This window comes from Dendrobates tinctorius, unplaced genomic scaffold, assembly GCF_039654945.1.
Source record: "Dendrobates tinctorius isolate UK_male_01 unplaced genomic scaffold, ASM3965494v1 ptg000151l, whole genome shotgun sequence".
Taxonomy (NCBI): domain Eukaryota; kingdom Metazoa; phylum Chordata; class Amphibia; order Anura; family Dendrobatidae; genus Dendrobates; species Dendrobates tinctorius.
In genome coordinates, this window is record NW_027361818.1 from 10,125,619 (window position 1) to 10,143,494 (window position 17,876).

The 17,876-nt window shown below is 46.5% G+C and overlaps 1 protein-coding gene across 1 annotated transcript; it reads left to right on the top strand.

The window, feature by feature from the left end:
- The first annotated feature begins 11,725 nt into the window (after positions 1 to 11,725).
- Positions 11,726 to 17,583, top strand: LOC141049982 (uncharacterized). Its single transcript, XM_073546819.1, has 2 exons — positions 11,726 to 12,624; positions 16,768 to 17,583. Exons 1-2 carry the CDS (start codon positions 11,919 to 11,921, stop codon positions 17,349 to 17,351), a joined length of 1,290 nt encoding a protein of 429 aa, XP_073402920.1. The 5' UTR covers positions 11,726 to 11,918; the 3' UTR covers positions 17,352 to 17,583.
- The last annotated feature ends 293 nt before the right edge of the window (positions 17,584 to 17,876 follow it).

Below are 17,876 nucleotides of genomic sequence, written 5' to 3' on the forward strand. Positions count from 1 at the left end.
CCCAGTAAAGAAGTATAAGTGAGTAGCAGAAACGTCCCGCTCCCACTCAACAAATAAACAAAAGGCAGTGAAATGTGAACAAGAGAGAGAACAACCCATTAATAAACCACAATCAACGTAAAACTCACCATCTCACATACAACACAACAAGAGAAACTGTCAGGGTGGACTGGAAGCAGACAGAAAACCGCTTCAGTGTTTGACTAAATTCACCAATGTATCAAATGACGCTCATGATACGGAGGACATTTTCAGGTCAATGTTGTCGTTGACCGATGCACCAGCTGGATAAGACAAATGGTGAATAAGCCTAAACCTCTTGGGTTCATTTTGGGTCCATGCCCAACGGAGACACCCTCAAAATTGGCCATGGAGGTTCTGAAAATGTTCCTAGCCACACGCCTAATTTTCATTTCCTTCTGATATAAATTACATGACCTGAAAAACTAGAGTCTACAGATCAAATGAAATCCTAAAAACCTTCCAAAAAAACAGACGTCTAAATTCGGGTACCTACTTAAAAAAAAGCAGAATCATCGCCGCAATCTTCACCTGAGTCCTCCCTTTTTCAGCACCCTCACCAGGCTTTCCTTTTGCCCTCTTAAAACACTTTACAGGCTGTGGACCCCCCCCCCCACACACACACAACTAGTACACTCGTGTTCGAACTTACATGAAGCCCCAAATTTGCATTGAACCTTGTTATATTGCCAGTAAAAAAAAAAAACGTCTTTGGGGTGCCAAGGATCCACACGCTGGGCTAGAGACCCAGTAACCCCCGAACAGGCTGTGAGGCCACCATTAGACGCATTGACAAGGATGTATCCTTATGACCCCACCTCATACCCTTACGCTGTCTAAATTGGTCATCATACCAAAACCATGCTATATCCCCATACACTCAGTAAGCCTCGCCAATCGCGTACATATGCCCAAACAGAGCCGAACAATGCTCAGGTTCTTTTTCCGCTATCACACTTGCCAGAATTGTAAACGCCTGTGACCAGTTAGAAAACATCCACAAAAATTAACGATACCAACATTTTTTTTTCATGCTCCTTTTTTTTTTTGGAATCACTAGGCTTCACATTATCCAAACTGAACTTCTCCAAAGGAAGTAATAAAAATATTTCCACGTACTCCCCCCTTCCAAATCCTAACACTATCATCCTGCTCCAAATGAGCCACTAAAAGTGCCCTCAAAACAAATATAAACCTCGCTCCTCACCTGATCGTCCAAACGCACCACCTTAGAACTCATGTTGCCACTATCCCAGCAGACCCCCCCTTTGTTGTTGCACGCTAGGGGCTTCCTGACCAACAACTGGCACCAGCTCGACTCAATCCCGCACATAGCAGGGTCTCCAACCTCCAACAGGAGATTGCAAATTACTAGCCCCTAACTGTACTGCTAACAAACCTCACAACACACCCAATAACTCACCCCACAAATCCAAAGTATGCTGCACTGAATGAGTTTGTGGACTGCAGATAAGGCCGGTTTCACATTCGCGCTTTTGAGCGCAGCGACGGCCTGCGCACGGCCGCTGCTAAGCCCCGCCTCCACCGGTATCTCCGCCTCCGGGCGCATGACGTTGCATGCGTCGTGCGTCCCCTATCTTCATCACAGAGGGCGCAGGCCGTGCGCAGTCTGCGTTTGGCGGCGCATGCGTCCTTTTGACGGTGCGCCGAGCACAACCAAAATGCAACAGGTTGCGTTTGGCGCTGCTCGGCGCACCGTCAAAAGGACGCATGCGCCGCCAAACGCAGACTGCGCACGGCCTGCGCCCTCTGTGATGAAGATAGGGGACGCACGACGCATGCAACGTCATGCGCCCGGAGGCGGAGATACCGGTGGAGGCGGGGCTTAGCGGCGGCCGTGCGCAGGCCGTCGCTGCGCTCAAAAGCGCGAATGTGAAACCGGCCTAACAAAGATAAATCCTGGAGATGCTGCTGTGAAAGAGAGGACCTGGGCTATAGTACCATCTGTGAAGGAGAGGCCCCGTGCTATATCACCAGCTGTGGAGGAGAGGCCCTGGGTTATAGCACCAGCTGTAGAGGAGATACTTTGGGTCTACCACTAGCTGTGGAGGAGAGACCCCCAAGAACTATAGCATCATCACTGAAGCAAGAGGACCTGGGCTATATCACCATCTGTGGAGGAGAGGTCCCGGGCTATAGCACCAGCTGTGGAGGAGAGGCCCCGGGCTATAGCACCAGCTGTAGAGGAGAGGCCCCGGGCTATAGCACCAGCTGTGGAGGAGAGGCTCCGGGGCTATAGCACCAGCTGTGGAGGAGAGACCCCAGGGCTATAGCACCAGCTGTGGAGGAGAGGCCCCGGGGTTATAGCACCAGCTGTGGAGGAGAGGCCCCGGGCTATAGCACCAGCTGTAGAGGAGAGGCCCCGGGCTATAGCACCAGCTGTGGAGGAGAGGCTCCGGGGCTATAGCACCAGCTGTGGAGGAGAGACCCCAGGGCTATAGCACCACTTGTGGTCCCCGTGCTCTGAGCTCTGCTCATAGTTACATACATGTAATGGTGGGATCACACATGCGAGGAATACGTCCGAGTCTCGCATGTTAATACCCGCCACTGCCGCCGGCACTCGGATCGGAGCGTAGGGCCGCATAGCAATACATGCAGCTGCACACTCCCATCCGAGTGTCGGGTATTAACATGCAAGACTCGGCCGTGTTCCTTGCATGTGTGATCCCAGCCTAACACACATGTCCATTGAGATCACCTGAGGAATGAGAGTGGATAAAGGGAAGTGGTATAGATGCATCCATAATGCAGTCCGCCCTAAAGAGCAAGTGTTCCCTCTCCTGATCCCAGGTGTCTGTTTTAATTGATTTTTTTGTTCCAGAAAAAGCCATTTAAAAAAACCACAACAGTTCTCTCCGTGACCATCTCCTGAGGTGGAATATTCCACTAATTATTAATTCATTCGGTGAAGGAGCTTTGTCTGCTATGGAGATGGAATCTCTCCTTCACCTGATGGAGGGGCACCCCTTGTCTTTCGAGGGTCTTTTTTTGTTTGTTTTTTTTACATGAAACTTCCAGGATGTCTGTAGAGACACGAGGGTCAGTGGGTGCTCTCGTCCGCTGGTCTGGCTGTCTTTGGAAAGAATGCTTGAACCAGGGCTTATACCACTGAATGTCCTTATTCCTTTTGTGTGGGCAGACTACTCGGTCACACAGGGTGAGGGTAAACCAGAGTGGTACTAACATATATTACATTCCCAGCACATACACAAGCTGGTGCACATGACATAGTCTCTCCCTTCCACTGGCTCACTGGGAATTAGAACATCTGTGACTTAGGGTCTTCCAGAGCCGACTAGCCCCACCTGTGGCACCCCGCTTTTGGCAGTCACCCAGAAAGAGGAAGTAGCGGCAAGCTTAGGAAGCTGACAGAGTCCATTTGGCCAGGTAACCAGATCATCTCAACCTGGATTCTCCAAACATCTTAGAGGGTTCAAAGATGGTCAATGGAGCAGATCTGTATTCCTTCAGCTGAGTCTGTGGTCCCTTAAGCTGACGTCGTGTAGAGTGTCAAATTTGTATTCCTCCGGTTGGAGTCATGGTTGATGTCATGAAGAGTCTCTTGAAACAGAGGCAGATCCCCCTTTTATAGTCCACAGCTCTTATTCAGGCCATTAGTCACAGTTTGGGGGGATGTGGAAGGAAGTCGTCTCTCATTGTTTGAGTTTTCAAATAACATTCGTATTTTGTCCTTCAATGTTTGTACAAAAACAAGCTGCATGGAATAATACAATAGGTAGTCAGAAGACATTCATCAAATTAACAAACATCAATTTTTCAAGTAACCTACATCTTTGTCCCTCAAGGGTAGCAGAACAATAAGCAGCAGGGACGGATACAATAGGTAGTCAACAAACATTCAGCAAACATTAATTCAAGAGTCAACGTTCAGGCTCATATGAGCAATGGCTTATGTCTCTTGACCTACTGAAAAATACATCTGGCATAATTAAGAATAAATGCTGTGCCGTCACAATGTCTTTTCCATGAACTTGTGCCCAGATCTTAAATGCGTATTCCAGATGAGGTCGCACTAACATTTTGTACAATGGTCGTATTACGCCCTGTCCCATGAGTCCATGCCCCTTATTATACATGACAATTTCCTGCTGGCCTTAGAAGCCACTGATTGACATTTCATGCTGTTATTTAGTTTGTGATCAAGTACTGCCAGATCCTTCTCTACAAGTGACTCTCCTAGTTTGTCTCGCTATAGAACACATGGTGCCCACATATTGTTACTGCCCATGTGCAGAACTTTACATTTCTTCACACTGAACCTCATCTGCCAAGTGGTTGCCTCCATAATCCCCACTAGGGGGCGCTCTTATATCGTCCACCTGCAGTGATCTGTTGTATCGGCCTTTGTGCTTGTATCTGTTGTAGACCGTTTTGTCATCTGCTTGCTCTCAGCGGGTGTCAGTTCTGCAGGTTCTCAGCCGCTGGATATATACAAGGTTACTGCTTACTAAACGGCCTTTGATCGCATGTTATTGTTCCCTGTTATCAGCCACTGTAGCTGAATATGAAGAATTTATTAAAAACAACTATTTTATACAGAAGATGCTTTTATTATCACACCTGCTGTACGCTCCGTCCATGATGAGTATTCTGCATTTACTTTGAAGATGTCTCACTGTCAATATGATCATTCTCATTCACAGACAACGAGCACAGATTAATGACAGTACAGGAATAACATTTCTCACAGCTGAGGGTTTGTTACAATTGCATCCAGTGTAGACAGTCTCCAGTGTTGTCCTGGTTGGTGTTTGTCACCTGCACTGATACATTGTAACAAACAAAACAAGTTTTTTTTATTTCCTGAAGAAGTGGGTTACACTGAAAAGTGTAGAAAAATAAAGGAAACTCTTATAATAACTTCTGGAGTCCAACGTTTCTTCACAAGCCGACAGCGCAGACAAGGACCACAAACTTTCCAGGTTTTATTTGCTCTTCTGGTGAAATCACCAGTGGATCCGCAGCAGCATCTCCACAGTGGATCAGGTCAGCACATAGCCATACAATTTCTGATATTTATCAACCAGATAAGATCCTATCCTTATGCTATTTTATCTTTAGCTTTTTTTTTTTTTTTTTTGCATTAGCTTGAAACCTAGTCATAGCCCTAACTCTAGCCATAGTCCTAGTCACAGACTTAACCCAATCCACCGCCCTGACCCAAGCCACAGCCCTGGCCCAAGCCACTGGCCTAACCCAAGCCACTTCCCTAACCGAATCCACTGCCCTAACCCAATCCATAGCCCTAACCCTGAGCTACAGCCCTGACCCAATCCACTGGCCTAACCCGAGCCACTGCCCTGGCCCAAGCCACTGGCCTAACCCAAGCCACTTCCCTAACCGAATCCACTGCCCTGACCCAAGCCACTGCCCTGACCCAAGCCACTGCCCTGGCCCAAGCCACTGGCCTAACCCAAGCCACTTCCCTAACCGAATCCACTGCCCTGACCCAAGCCACTGCCCTGACCCAAGCCACTGCCCTGGCCCAAGCCACTGGCCTAACCCAAGCCACTTCCCTAACCGAATCCACTGCCCTGACCCAAGCCACTGCCCTGACCCAAGCCACTGCCCTGGCCCAAGCCACTGGCCTAACCCAAGCCACTTCCCTAACCGAATCCACTGCCCTGACCCAAGCCACTGCCCTGACCCAAGCCACTGCCCTGACCAAAGCCACTGCCCTAACCCAATCCATAGCCCTAACCCTGAGCTACAGCCCTGACCCAATCCACTGGCCTAACCCGAGCCACTGCCCTAACCCTGAGCTACAGCCCTAACTGAATCCACTGCCCTGACCCAATCCACTGCCCTAACCCATGCCACTGCCCTGACCCAATCCATAGCCCTATCCTGAGCTACAGCACTAACCCAAGCCACTGCCCTAATCTGAGCCACAGCCCTAACAGAATCCACTGTCCTAACCTAAGCCACAGCCCTAACCCAATCCACTGGCCTAACCCTACTCACTGCCCTAACCTAAGCCACAGCCCTGACCCAATCCACTGGCCTAACCCAATCCATAGCCCTAACCTGAGCTACAGCACTAACCCAAGCCACAGCCCTAATCTGACCCAGAGCCCTAGTTATGGTCCAGCAGGTCTCTGTTGCTCCTCACAAGATTGCAAGCGACAGGAGAGGCGAGAGCGGTATGGGAGAGCAGAGTGCAGCCTGTGTTATCCCAGTCACTGCCTATGGAGAGCGCAGCAGCTGATGACAAACTCATCTACACTGCTGTGCTCTGCATAGGAACCTGCACCGACTGAGGTATCAGAGCAGCTTCAGTCATCTAGCTCTCTCTGGGCTGCCACTTGCTGCACTTTTGAGCTGCTGCTAAAAGTAGGGCCTGGTGCAATTTGGTCACCCCCAAAAGCCCATTGCGCCACTGATTGAACCGTCACTTCACCATGTGCCATATGTAAAATGTGTTTCTTCTCTGAGCCCCTCGCTGCTCCTATTCCCCACTTTCTACGGATTTTTCTACATGTGAAGACAATGATCTCAACCGCTACTAGAAAAGTCACACACCAATGCAAAGGAATAGTAATGGTGACCTCTTCAGGTAGGACATGGTACTGCAATGAGTAGTCTATCAAGGTGTCGAGGACTTTAGAATAATTACTGGGGGCCACTGTCCCCGGACCGAGCCTTATGTAACAGGTGTATAATGGATTGGGTAGAGGTCAGGATTTATACTTTTTCTAAGGTTCTAGATGTTCCACAATCATTAATAGCGAAAATCAATTAGTCTTTTATTGACTCAGGGAGGAGATCATCTGCAGAGCGTGCTCTGCATACACCGCACGTAAGGTTCTGCCTGATGTCACTGCTCTATAAATTCACTGCCAGGAAACAGATTAGAAAAAAAAATAAGATATGGGAGACCATGGAGGACCGCGTGAGGTCTGTACCGTAGAATAACTCCGAGGTGTTATATATCTAATATATAAAGCTCAATGTGGGTGTATGTGTGTGTCCGGGATTGGCATCCACACCGTCGCAGCTACAGCCACAAAATTTGGCACAGTCACACGTCTGGACCCCGAGAGCGTCCTAAGCTATGTTGTGAGGAGAAATTTTAACCCTGCGCGTTCCAATTCACCAAACAATTTTGCCCCTCTCTACATAATAGGGAAAAAAAGTGTGTATGTATCAAGCCCCGCCCTCATTATGATGTCATAATGGTTGCCATGGCGACGCTGATTCATCCTAGGTTGCAGTGGGGACTTTTATGTCATAACGGTTGCCATGGTGATGATGATGTCATAATGGGTATATGGGCATGGGACTATGGGATGGAGGATATGTATGATGGGTATATGGGCATGGGACTATGGGATGGAGGATATGTATGATGGGTATATGGGCACGGGACTATGGGATGGAGGATGTGTATGATGGGTATATGGGCACGGGCCTATGGGATGGAGGATATGTATGATGGGTATATGGGCACGGGACTATGGGATGGAGGATGTGTATGATGGGTATATGGGCACGGGCCTATGGGATGGAGGATGTGTATGATGGGTATATGGGCACGGGACTATGGGATGGAGGATGTGTATGATGGGTATATGGGCACGGGACTATGGGATGGAGGATGTGTATGATGGGTATATGGGCACGGGCCTATGGGATGGAGGATGTGTATGACGGGTATATGGGCACGGGACTATGGGATGGAGGATGTGTATGATGGGTATATGGGCACGGGACTATGGGATGGAGGATGTGTATGATGGGTATATGGGCACGGGACTATGGGATGGAGGATATGTATGATGGGTATATGGGCACGGGACTATGGGATGGAGGATGTGTATGATGGGTATATGGGCACGGGCCTATGGGATGGAGGATGTGTATGATGGGTATATGGGCACGGGACTATGGGATGGAGGATGTGTATGATGGGTATATGGGCACGGGACTATGGGATGGAGGATGTGTATGATGGGTATATGGGCACGGGACTATGGGATGGAGGATATGTATGATGGGTATATGGGCACGGGACTATGGGATGGAGGATATGTATGATGGGTATATGGGCACGGGACTATGGGATGGAGGATGTGTATGATGGGTATATGGGCACGGGACTATGGGATGGAGGATGTGTATGATGGGTATATGGGCACGGGCCTATGGGATGGAGGATGTGTATGACGGGTATATGGGCACGGGACTATGGGATGGAGGATGTGTATGATGGGTATATGGGCACGGGACTATGGGATGGAGGATGTGTATGATGGGTATATGGGCACGGGACTATGGGATGGAGGATATGTATGATGGGTATATGGGCACGGGACTATGGGATGGAGGATGTGTATGATGGGTATATGGGCACGGGCCTATGGGATGGAGGATGTGTATGATGGGTATATGGGCACGGGACTATGGGATGGAGGATGTGTATGATGGGTATATGGGCACGGGACTATGGGATGGAGGATGTGTATGATGGGTATATGGGCACGGGACTATGGGATGGAGGATATGTATGATGGGTATATGGGCACGGGACTATGGGATGGAGGATATGTATGATGGGTATATGGGCACGGGACTATGGGATGGAGGATGTGTATGATGGGTATATGGGCACGGGCCTATGGGATGGAGGATGTGTATGATGGGTATATGGGCACGGGACTATGGGATGGAGGATATGTATGATGGGTATATGGGCACGGGACTATGGGATGGAGGATATGTATGATGGGTATATGGGCACGGGACTATGGGATGGAGGATGTGTATGATGGGTATATGGGCACGGGACTATGAGATGGAGGATATGTATGACGGGTATATGGGCACGGGCCTATGGGATGGAGGATGTGTATGATGGGTATATGGGCACGGGACTATGGGATGGAGGATGTGTATGATGGGTATATGGGCACGGGACTATGGGATGGAGGATATGTATGATGGGTATATGGGCACGGGACTATGAGATGGAGGATATGTATGACGGGTATATGGGCACGGGCCTATGGGATGGAGGATATGTATGATGGGTATATGGGCACGGGACTATGGGATGGAGGATGTGTGATGGGTATATGGGCATGGGACTATGAGATGGAGGATATGTATGACGGGTATATGGGCACGGGACTATGGGATGGCGGATATGTATGATGGGTATATGGGCATGGGACTATGGGATGGAGGATATGTATGATGGGTATATGGGCATGGGACTATGGGATGGAGAATATGTATGATGGGTATATGGGCACGGGACTATGGGATGGAGGATGTGTGATGGGTATATGGGCATGGGACTATGAGATGGAGGATATGTATGACGGGTATATGGGCACGGGACTATGGGATGGCGGATATGTATGATGGGTATATGGGCATGGGACTATGGGATGGAGGATATGTATGATGGGTATATGGGCATGGGACTATGGGATGGAGGATATGTATGATGGGTATATGGGCATGGGACTATGGGATGGAGAATATGTATGATGGGTATATGGGCATGGGACTATGGGATGGAGGATATGTATGATGGGTATATGGGCATGGGACTATGGGATGGAGGATATGTATGATGGGTATATGGGCATGGGACTATGGGATGGAGGATGTGTATGATGGGTATATGGGCATGGGACTATGGGATGGAGGATATGTATGATGGGTATATGGGCATGGGACTATGGGATGGAGGATATGTATGATGGGTATATGGGCATGGGACTATGGGATGGAGGATATGTATGATGGGTATATGGGCACGGGCCTATGAGATGGCGGATATGTATGATGGGTATATGGGCACGGGCCTATGGGATGGAGGATATGTGATGGGTATATGGGCACGGGACTATGGGATGGAGGATGTGTGATGGGTATATGGGCATGGGAGTATGGGATGGAGGATGTGTGATGGGTATATGGGCACGGGCCTATGGGATGGAGAATATGTATGATGGGTATATGGGCATGGGACTATGGGATGGAGGATATGTATGATGGGTATATGGGCATGGGACTATGGGATGGAGGATATGTGTGATGGGTATATGGGCATGGGACTATGGGATGGAGGATATGTGTGATGGGTATATGGGCATGGGACTATGGGATGGAGGATATGTATGATGGGTATATGGGCATGGGACTATGGGATGGAGGATATGTATGATGGGTATATGGGCATGGGACTATGGGATGGAGGATATGTATGATGGGTATATGGGCATGGGACTATGGGATGGAGGATATGTATGATGGGTATATGGGCATGGGACTATGGGATGGAGGATATGTATGATGGGTATATGGGCACGGGCCTATGAGATGGCGGATATGTATGATGGGTATATGGGCACGGGCCTATGGGATGGAGGATGTGTGATGGGTATATGGGCACGGGACTATGGGATGGAGGATGTGTGATGGGTATATGGGCATGGGAGTATGGGATGGAGGATGTGTGATGGGTATATGGGCACGGGCCTATGGGATGGAGAACATGTATGATGGGTATATGGGCATGGGACTATGGGATGGAGGATATGTATGATGGGTATATGGGCATGGGACTATGGGATGGAGGATATGTATGATGGGTATATGGGCATGGGACTATGGGATGGAGGATATGTGTGATGGGTATATGGGCACAGGCCTATGGGATGGAGGATATGTATGATGGGTATATGGGCACGGGCCTATGGGATGGAGGATATGTATGATGGGTATTTGGGCACTGGACTATGGGATGGAGGATGTGTGATGGGTATATGGGCACGGGACTATGGGATGGAGGATAATTATAACTTTCTATAACTAACCACAGTTAGTTGCTATGCCCGGGCAGCGCCGGGCTCTTCAGCTAGTATATATATGTCTCAGACATTCATAATTGAATTGCATCTAAATAGGACTGAAATGTCTCCTTATATGCCCCCAAATTTACCCCTCTTTAGCCATTTCTTAACATTCAGACCTCCTGCAGCCACCACTAGGTGGAGCTCACTCGCTTCAGTATACACATTGAGCTCAACAGGAAAACTTAATGCAGGAAATTCCTATGCTCCCTCTAGTGGTGTCTACAGGAAGGCAGAATTTCATCATTTACCTTTTTCAATGCATGTCATGTCTGATGGATGACGTCCTGTCTGTGTCGGTACAGCTGAGGGTTTACTGCCCTACAATCAATCGCATCATGTGTCTGGATCAGGAGGACCATGGCCACTTTGTCCACGCATGAATGTGTAAAACTGACCTAAGAAAAGAGGATCCTAAATAATCCCAAATTGAGTTTATTGAGGAAAAAAAAAAGAATTTTCTAAACTGGTCAACTCCTGAGAAAGGTGGACATTCAGGTATCCATTAAATCAAAGGGCCATTGTGTAATGTATGGATCAAGTCATCCACTGTTACAGAACTTCACTATGGTCAATCGTGAAGGATCCATAATGGACAACCAGCTCCTTCTCCCTTAAAGGCCATAAAATTCTGGGTTTTCTAAACTTTATGGTAATGACAGCTGTAAAGGGTTAAGTGCTACTCTCCAGTTCACTCCCAGTGCTCCCATAACTAGCTTGGTAGTTGTTATCCAATATGTTGGCCTCATTAATGATTAATTGGCCGAGTCAGACTTAGTAGCGTGAAACACATAGGAAAGCTGCTACTTCACATAGTTCAGAGAAGAACTAGTCAGAAGTTCAGACAAGAAACAAAGAAAATAAGTAAAGACCTAAAGCTGGACAAGAGCAAAATCTCTGAGAACATTAATGGACAAATAGCCCCTTTATGACACAAATTTTAACTGGATTTATAACAGGACACCTTGAAGACCTCAAAGATCCAACATGAGCTTCTTTCAGTGGATCTCCTCTGTCCTTCAGCTCCAAAGACCAACATCTTCTCACCACCATCTTCTCAATGAAAGCCAACCTCTCCAGACTTGGCAAATCTCAAGCCAAGTGGAGCTCACCGGAGCTCGAAACATTGACGACAAAACATTGAATGATCTGTTTAAAGAAAGAATGTCTAACATAGGCGGAAAGGAGAACATTCTGCTGGTGGGGGAGGCAGGATACAGTCCCGAAGATGAGGATAGCACTAGTGGGCTTTTAGAAGAATTGTTATCTGCTCTATTTGAGTCTCCCAAAAGGGCAAAGAAACCCAACAAAAACGCTACTGATGGCTCCAACACTTCTCTGACATGTTCCACCTCAAGGTCTCCATCAAAATCAAGGACGTTGGACTTTCCCATCGTCCTCACAGTGTTTCGGGTACAATTTATAATGGATGCTTCAAACTCCATTAAAGAGATCTTGAAGGACATACAGCTGAGGACGAGGGAGATTGGATCCGCAATTGTGGGAATTGTCTACTCCATGGAAACCTCCAAGGATGAGAAAAAGATGGCGTCCATGGAAGAGCTGAGAAAGTTCTTGAGTCAAGTGTTCAAGGATCAGCCATGGGGGGTCTGCTGCTACAACAGTTCTGAACCCAGGTCTATCCTGGAGGTCAAGCGGATCATTACGAAAACCATGGGAGTGATTACAACAGGTAGATACCTCATTGCTACGTTATGTCACTAATTACTACACATTCTGAGCACCTTACATGAAATGTTCTTACCTGTCTAAATCTAATCCCACAGAAAAACTGGTTCTGAGTACATGCATATGTACACAGTGACTGCACCAGCAGAACAGTGAATGCAGCTCTGGAGTATAATACAGGATGTAACTCAGGATCAGTAATGTAATGTATGTACACAGTGACTGCATCAGCAGACTAGTGAGTGCAGCTCTGGGGTATAATACAGGATGTAACTCAGGATGAGTAATGTAATGTATTTACACAGTGACTGCACCAGCAGAACAGTGAGTGCAGCTCTGGAGTATAATACAGGATGTAACTCAGGATCAGTAATGTAATGTATGTACACAGTGACTGCACCAGCAGAATAGTGAGTGCAGCTCTGGGGTATAATACAGGATGTAACTCAGGATCAGTAATGTAATGTATTTACACAGTGACTGCACCAGCAGAACAGTGAGTGCAGCTCTGGAGTATAATACAGGATGTAACTCAGGATCAGTAATGTAATGTATGTACACAGTGACTGCACCAGCAGAATAGTGAGTGCAGCTCTGGAGTATAATACAGGATGTAACTCAGGATCAGTAATGTATGTACACAGTGACTGCACCAGCAGAATAGTGAGTGCAGCTCTGGAGTATAATACAGGATGTAACTCAGGATCAGTAATGTAATGTATGTACAGTGACTGCACCAGCAGAATAGTGAGTGCAGCTCTGGGGTATAATACAGGATGTAACTCAGGATCAGTAATGTAATGTATGTACAGTGACTGCACCAGCAGAATAGAGAGTGCAGCTCTGGGGTATAATACAGGATGTCACTCAGGATCAGTAATGTAATGTATGTACACAGTGACTGCACCAGCAGAATAGTGAGAGCAGCTCTGGGGTATAATACAGGATGTAACTCAGGATCAGTAATGTAATGTATGTACACAGTGACTGCACCAGCAGAATAGTGAGTGCAGCTCTGGAGTATAATACAGGATGCAACTCAGGATCAGTAATGTAATGTATGTACACAGTGACTGCACCAGCAGAATAGTGAGTGCAGCTCTGGGGTATAATACAGGATGTAACTCAGAATCAGTAATGTATGTACACAGTGACTGCACCAGCAGAATAGTGAGTGCAGCTCTGGGGTATAATACAGGATGTAACTCAGGATCAGTAATGTATGTACACAGTGACTGCACCAGCAGAATAGTGAGTGCAGCTCTGGAGTATAATACAGGATGTAACTCAGGATCAGTAATGTAATGTATGTACAGTGACTGCACCAGCAGAATAGAGAGTGCAGCTCTGGGGTATAATACAGGATGTCACTCAGGATCAGTGATGTAATGTATGTACACAGTGACTGCACCAGCAGAATAGTGAGTGCAGCTCTGGAGTATAATACAGGATGTAACTCAGGATCAGTAATGTATGTACACAGTGACTGCACCAGCAGAATAGTGAGTGTAGCTCTGGAGTATAATACAGGATGTAACTCAGGATCAATAATATAATGTATGTACACAGTGACTGCACCAGCAGAATAGTGAGTGCAGCTCTGGAGTATAATACAGGAGGTTACTCAGGATCAGTAATGTAATGTATGTACACAGTGACTGCACCAGCAGAATAGTGAGAGCAGCTCTGGGGTATAATACAGGATGTAACTCAGGATCAGTAATGTAATGTATGTACACAGTGACTGCACCAGCAGAATAGTGAGTGCAGCTCTGGAGTATAATACAGGATGCAACTCAGGATCAGTAATGTAATGTATGTACACAGTGACTGCACCAGCAGAATAGTGAGTGCAGCTCTGGGGTATAATACAGGATGTAACTCAGAATCAGTAATGTAATATATGTACACAGTGACTGCACCAGCAGAATAGTGAGTGCAGCTCTGGGGTATAATACAGGATGTAACTCAGGATCAGTAATGTAATGTATGTGCACAGTGACTGCACCAGCAGAATAGTGAGTGCAGCTCTGGGGTATAATACAGGATGTAACTCAGGATCAGTAATGTAATGTATGTACACAGTGACTGCACCAGCAGAATAGTGAGTGCAGCTCTGGAGTATAATACAGGATGCAACTCAGAATCAGTAATGTAATGTACACAGTGACTGTACCAGCAGAATAGTGAGTGCAACTCTGGGGTATAATACAGGAGGTTACTCAGGATCAGTAATGTAATGTATGTACACAGTGACTGCACCAGCAGAATAGTGAGTGCAGCTCTGGGGTATAATACAGGATGTAACTCAGGATCAGTAATGTAATGTATGTACACAGTGACTGCACCAGCAGAATAGTGAGAGCAGCTCTGGGGTATAATACAGGATGTAACTCAGGATCAGTAATGTAATGTATGTACACAGTGACTGCACAAGCAGAATAGTGAGTGCAGCTCTGGGGTATAATACAGGATGTAAGTCAGGATCAGTAATGTAATGTATGTGCACAGTGACTGCACCAGCAGAATAGTGAGTGCAGCTCTGGAGTATAATACACGATGCAACTCAGGATCAGTAATGTAATGTATGTACACAGTGACTGCACCAGCAGAATAGTGAGTGCAGCTCTGGAGTATAATACAGGATGCAACTCAGAATCAGTAATGTAATGTACACAGTGACTGTACCAGCAGAATAGTGAGTGCAACTCTGGGGTATAATACAGGATGTAACTCAGGATCAGTAATGTAATGTATGTACACAGTGACTGCACCAGCAGAATAGTGAGTGCAGCTCTGGGGTATAATACAGGATGTAACTCAGGATCAGTAATGTAATGTATGTACACAGTGACTGCACCAGCAGAATAGTGAGAGCAGCTCTGGGGTATAATACAGGATGTAACTCAGGATCAGTAATGTAATGTATGTACACAGTGACTGCACAAGCAGAATAGTGAGTGCAGCTCTGGGGTATAATACAGGATGTAACTCAGAATCAGTAATGTAATGTATGTACACAGTGACTGCACCAGCAGAATAGTGAGTGCAGCTCTGGGGTATAATACAGGATGTAACTCATGATCAGTAATGTAATGTATGTACACAGTGACTGCACCAGCAGAATAGTGAGTGCAGCTCTGGAGTATAATACAGGATGTAACTCAGGATCAGTAATGTAATGTATGTACACAGTGACTGCACCAGCAGAACAGTGAGTGCAGCTCTGGAGTATAATACAGGATGTAACTCAGGATCAGTAATGTAATGTATGTACACAGTGACTGCACCAGCAGAACAGTGAGTGCAGCTCTGGAGTATAGTACAGGTTCCCAGTGTGCTAATCACACTACAAATAATGACGCAATCCTGATAGCTGTGTACGCAATGTCTCATTAACTGCTTCTGAGCCAATAGATTTCACTGTACTGAACTTCTCCATAGCACACATTTTTTTACACTTTTTTCATTTTTTTGTTCAAAGTTATATTTTCATTGGAATTCAGTAATTAAAAATTGAGAGTAAAAATGTTTAAATTAAAAAAAAGAAAATCACATTTACACAGTTTGACATAATTTGGACAGATTTTCACATTTTGAGTTTCTCTGGCCCTGGATGTCCACACCAGTGGGTTACTTGTTCTTGCTAGCAATCAGTTCCTTTCTGTGAACCCCTTTGAAAGACGCATTTATCATTGTAAGCCACGGCAGCCATCACTCCTGCCCCCTCCAACGCATTCCACCTCTTCGTTATCAAGTCACGAACACTGCTGTGTGCCGTGATGGAGGAGAGCATGATAACGCACCACTAGTGCCACCTCATAGTTATTTTAAGACTCCCTAGAAAAATACCAATAGTGTTATATTGTTCAAGGGGGGACACAATAAGCATTTTTTGTCTCTATTACCCAGTGAAGAGGTTTGGATTTAACGTTAGGTCATCAGAAGAACCATCAAGACATCTAAAGGAGGACATATACATCAGGTAGCTGTCACCCAACATCTATCTCCCTGACTCTCCCATACACGTAAATGGTTCACCATGGGCTACATTCCTCATTGCCCAAGACTCCATTTTCCTGTAAGATTTCACCAGAATTTCCTTTAGTAATATATTTTCAATGCAGTTTCCAAATTTGTTCCACAGGTGGATATCAGTTAATAGAAGATGATCAAATTCAGCTGGAAAAATCATTTCGAGAACTGGTCATCCAGTTGGGAGGTAAAGAGCGATTTCTTATCCTCGGGAATATCTGTCCATCCGCCCGCAACTCTGAAAAAGCTCGGGTTTTCAAAGAAATGTCTAAGGCCCTGTTTGATGATGATCCTTATAAAATCGACAACTCTAAAGAAGACGGCAAATCGGGGGCAGCAGGGAATCAAAAGAAAGAGTGTATACAGCTCCCCAAACCCAAGTCCTTCCCTTACCTACTCATCTTGGTGCTCTTCCGCACAATGTTCCTCAAGGAGGAGGACAACATGGCCCAGGTCAAGGAGATACTTACTGATATCAAATCGAGGCTTACCATGAGTTCTACCCGAGTGATCGGGGTGATTTGTAGTGACGAGCCTCTAGAAAAACCTGAGGAACAGACATTTCACATCCTGTTGCAAAAGATCCTACGTCAGACATTTAGTTGTCCAACCGGGGTTTGCAGCTTTGTGAGGACAAACCTGGAGTCAGTGGCTGGGGTAAAAATATGTGTGTGTAATGTCTTAAAAATGTCTTAAGAGACCTCTTTAGATGATCTCCATGTCCTAAAAGCCCACCTCTTTAAGATCATAACCTAACCCTAAACCAATTGTTGGATGGTTCCCTCAAATAGGTGTCTACATACACTCACTGGCCACTTTATTAGGTACACCATGCTAGTAACGGGTTGGACCCCCTTTTGCCTTCAGAACTGCCTCAATTCTTCGTGGCAGAGATTCAACAAGGTGCTGGAAGCATTCCTCAGAGATTTTGGACCATATTGACATGATGGCATCACACAGTTGGCGCAGATTTGTCGGCTGCACATCCCTGATGCGAATCTCCCGTTCCACCACATCCCAAAGATGCTCTATTGGATTGAGATCTGGTGACTGAGGAGGCCATTTGAGTACAGTGAACTCATTGTCATGTTCAAGAAACCAATCTGAGATGATTCGAGCTTTATGACATGGCGCATTATCCTGCTGAAAGTAGCCATCAGATGTTGGGTACATTGTGGTCATAAAGGGATGGACATGGTCAGCAACAATACTCAGGTAGGC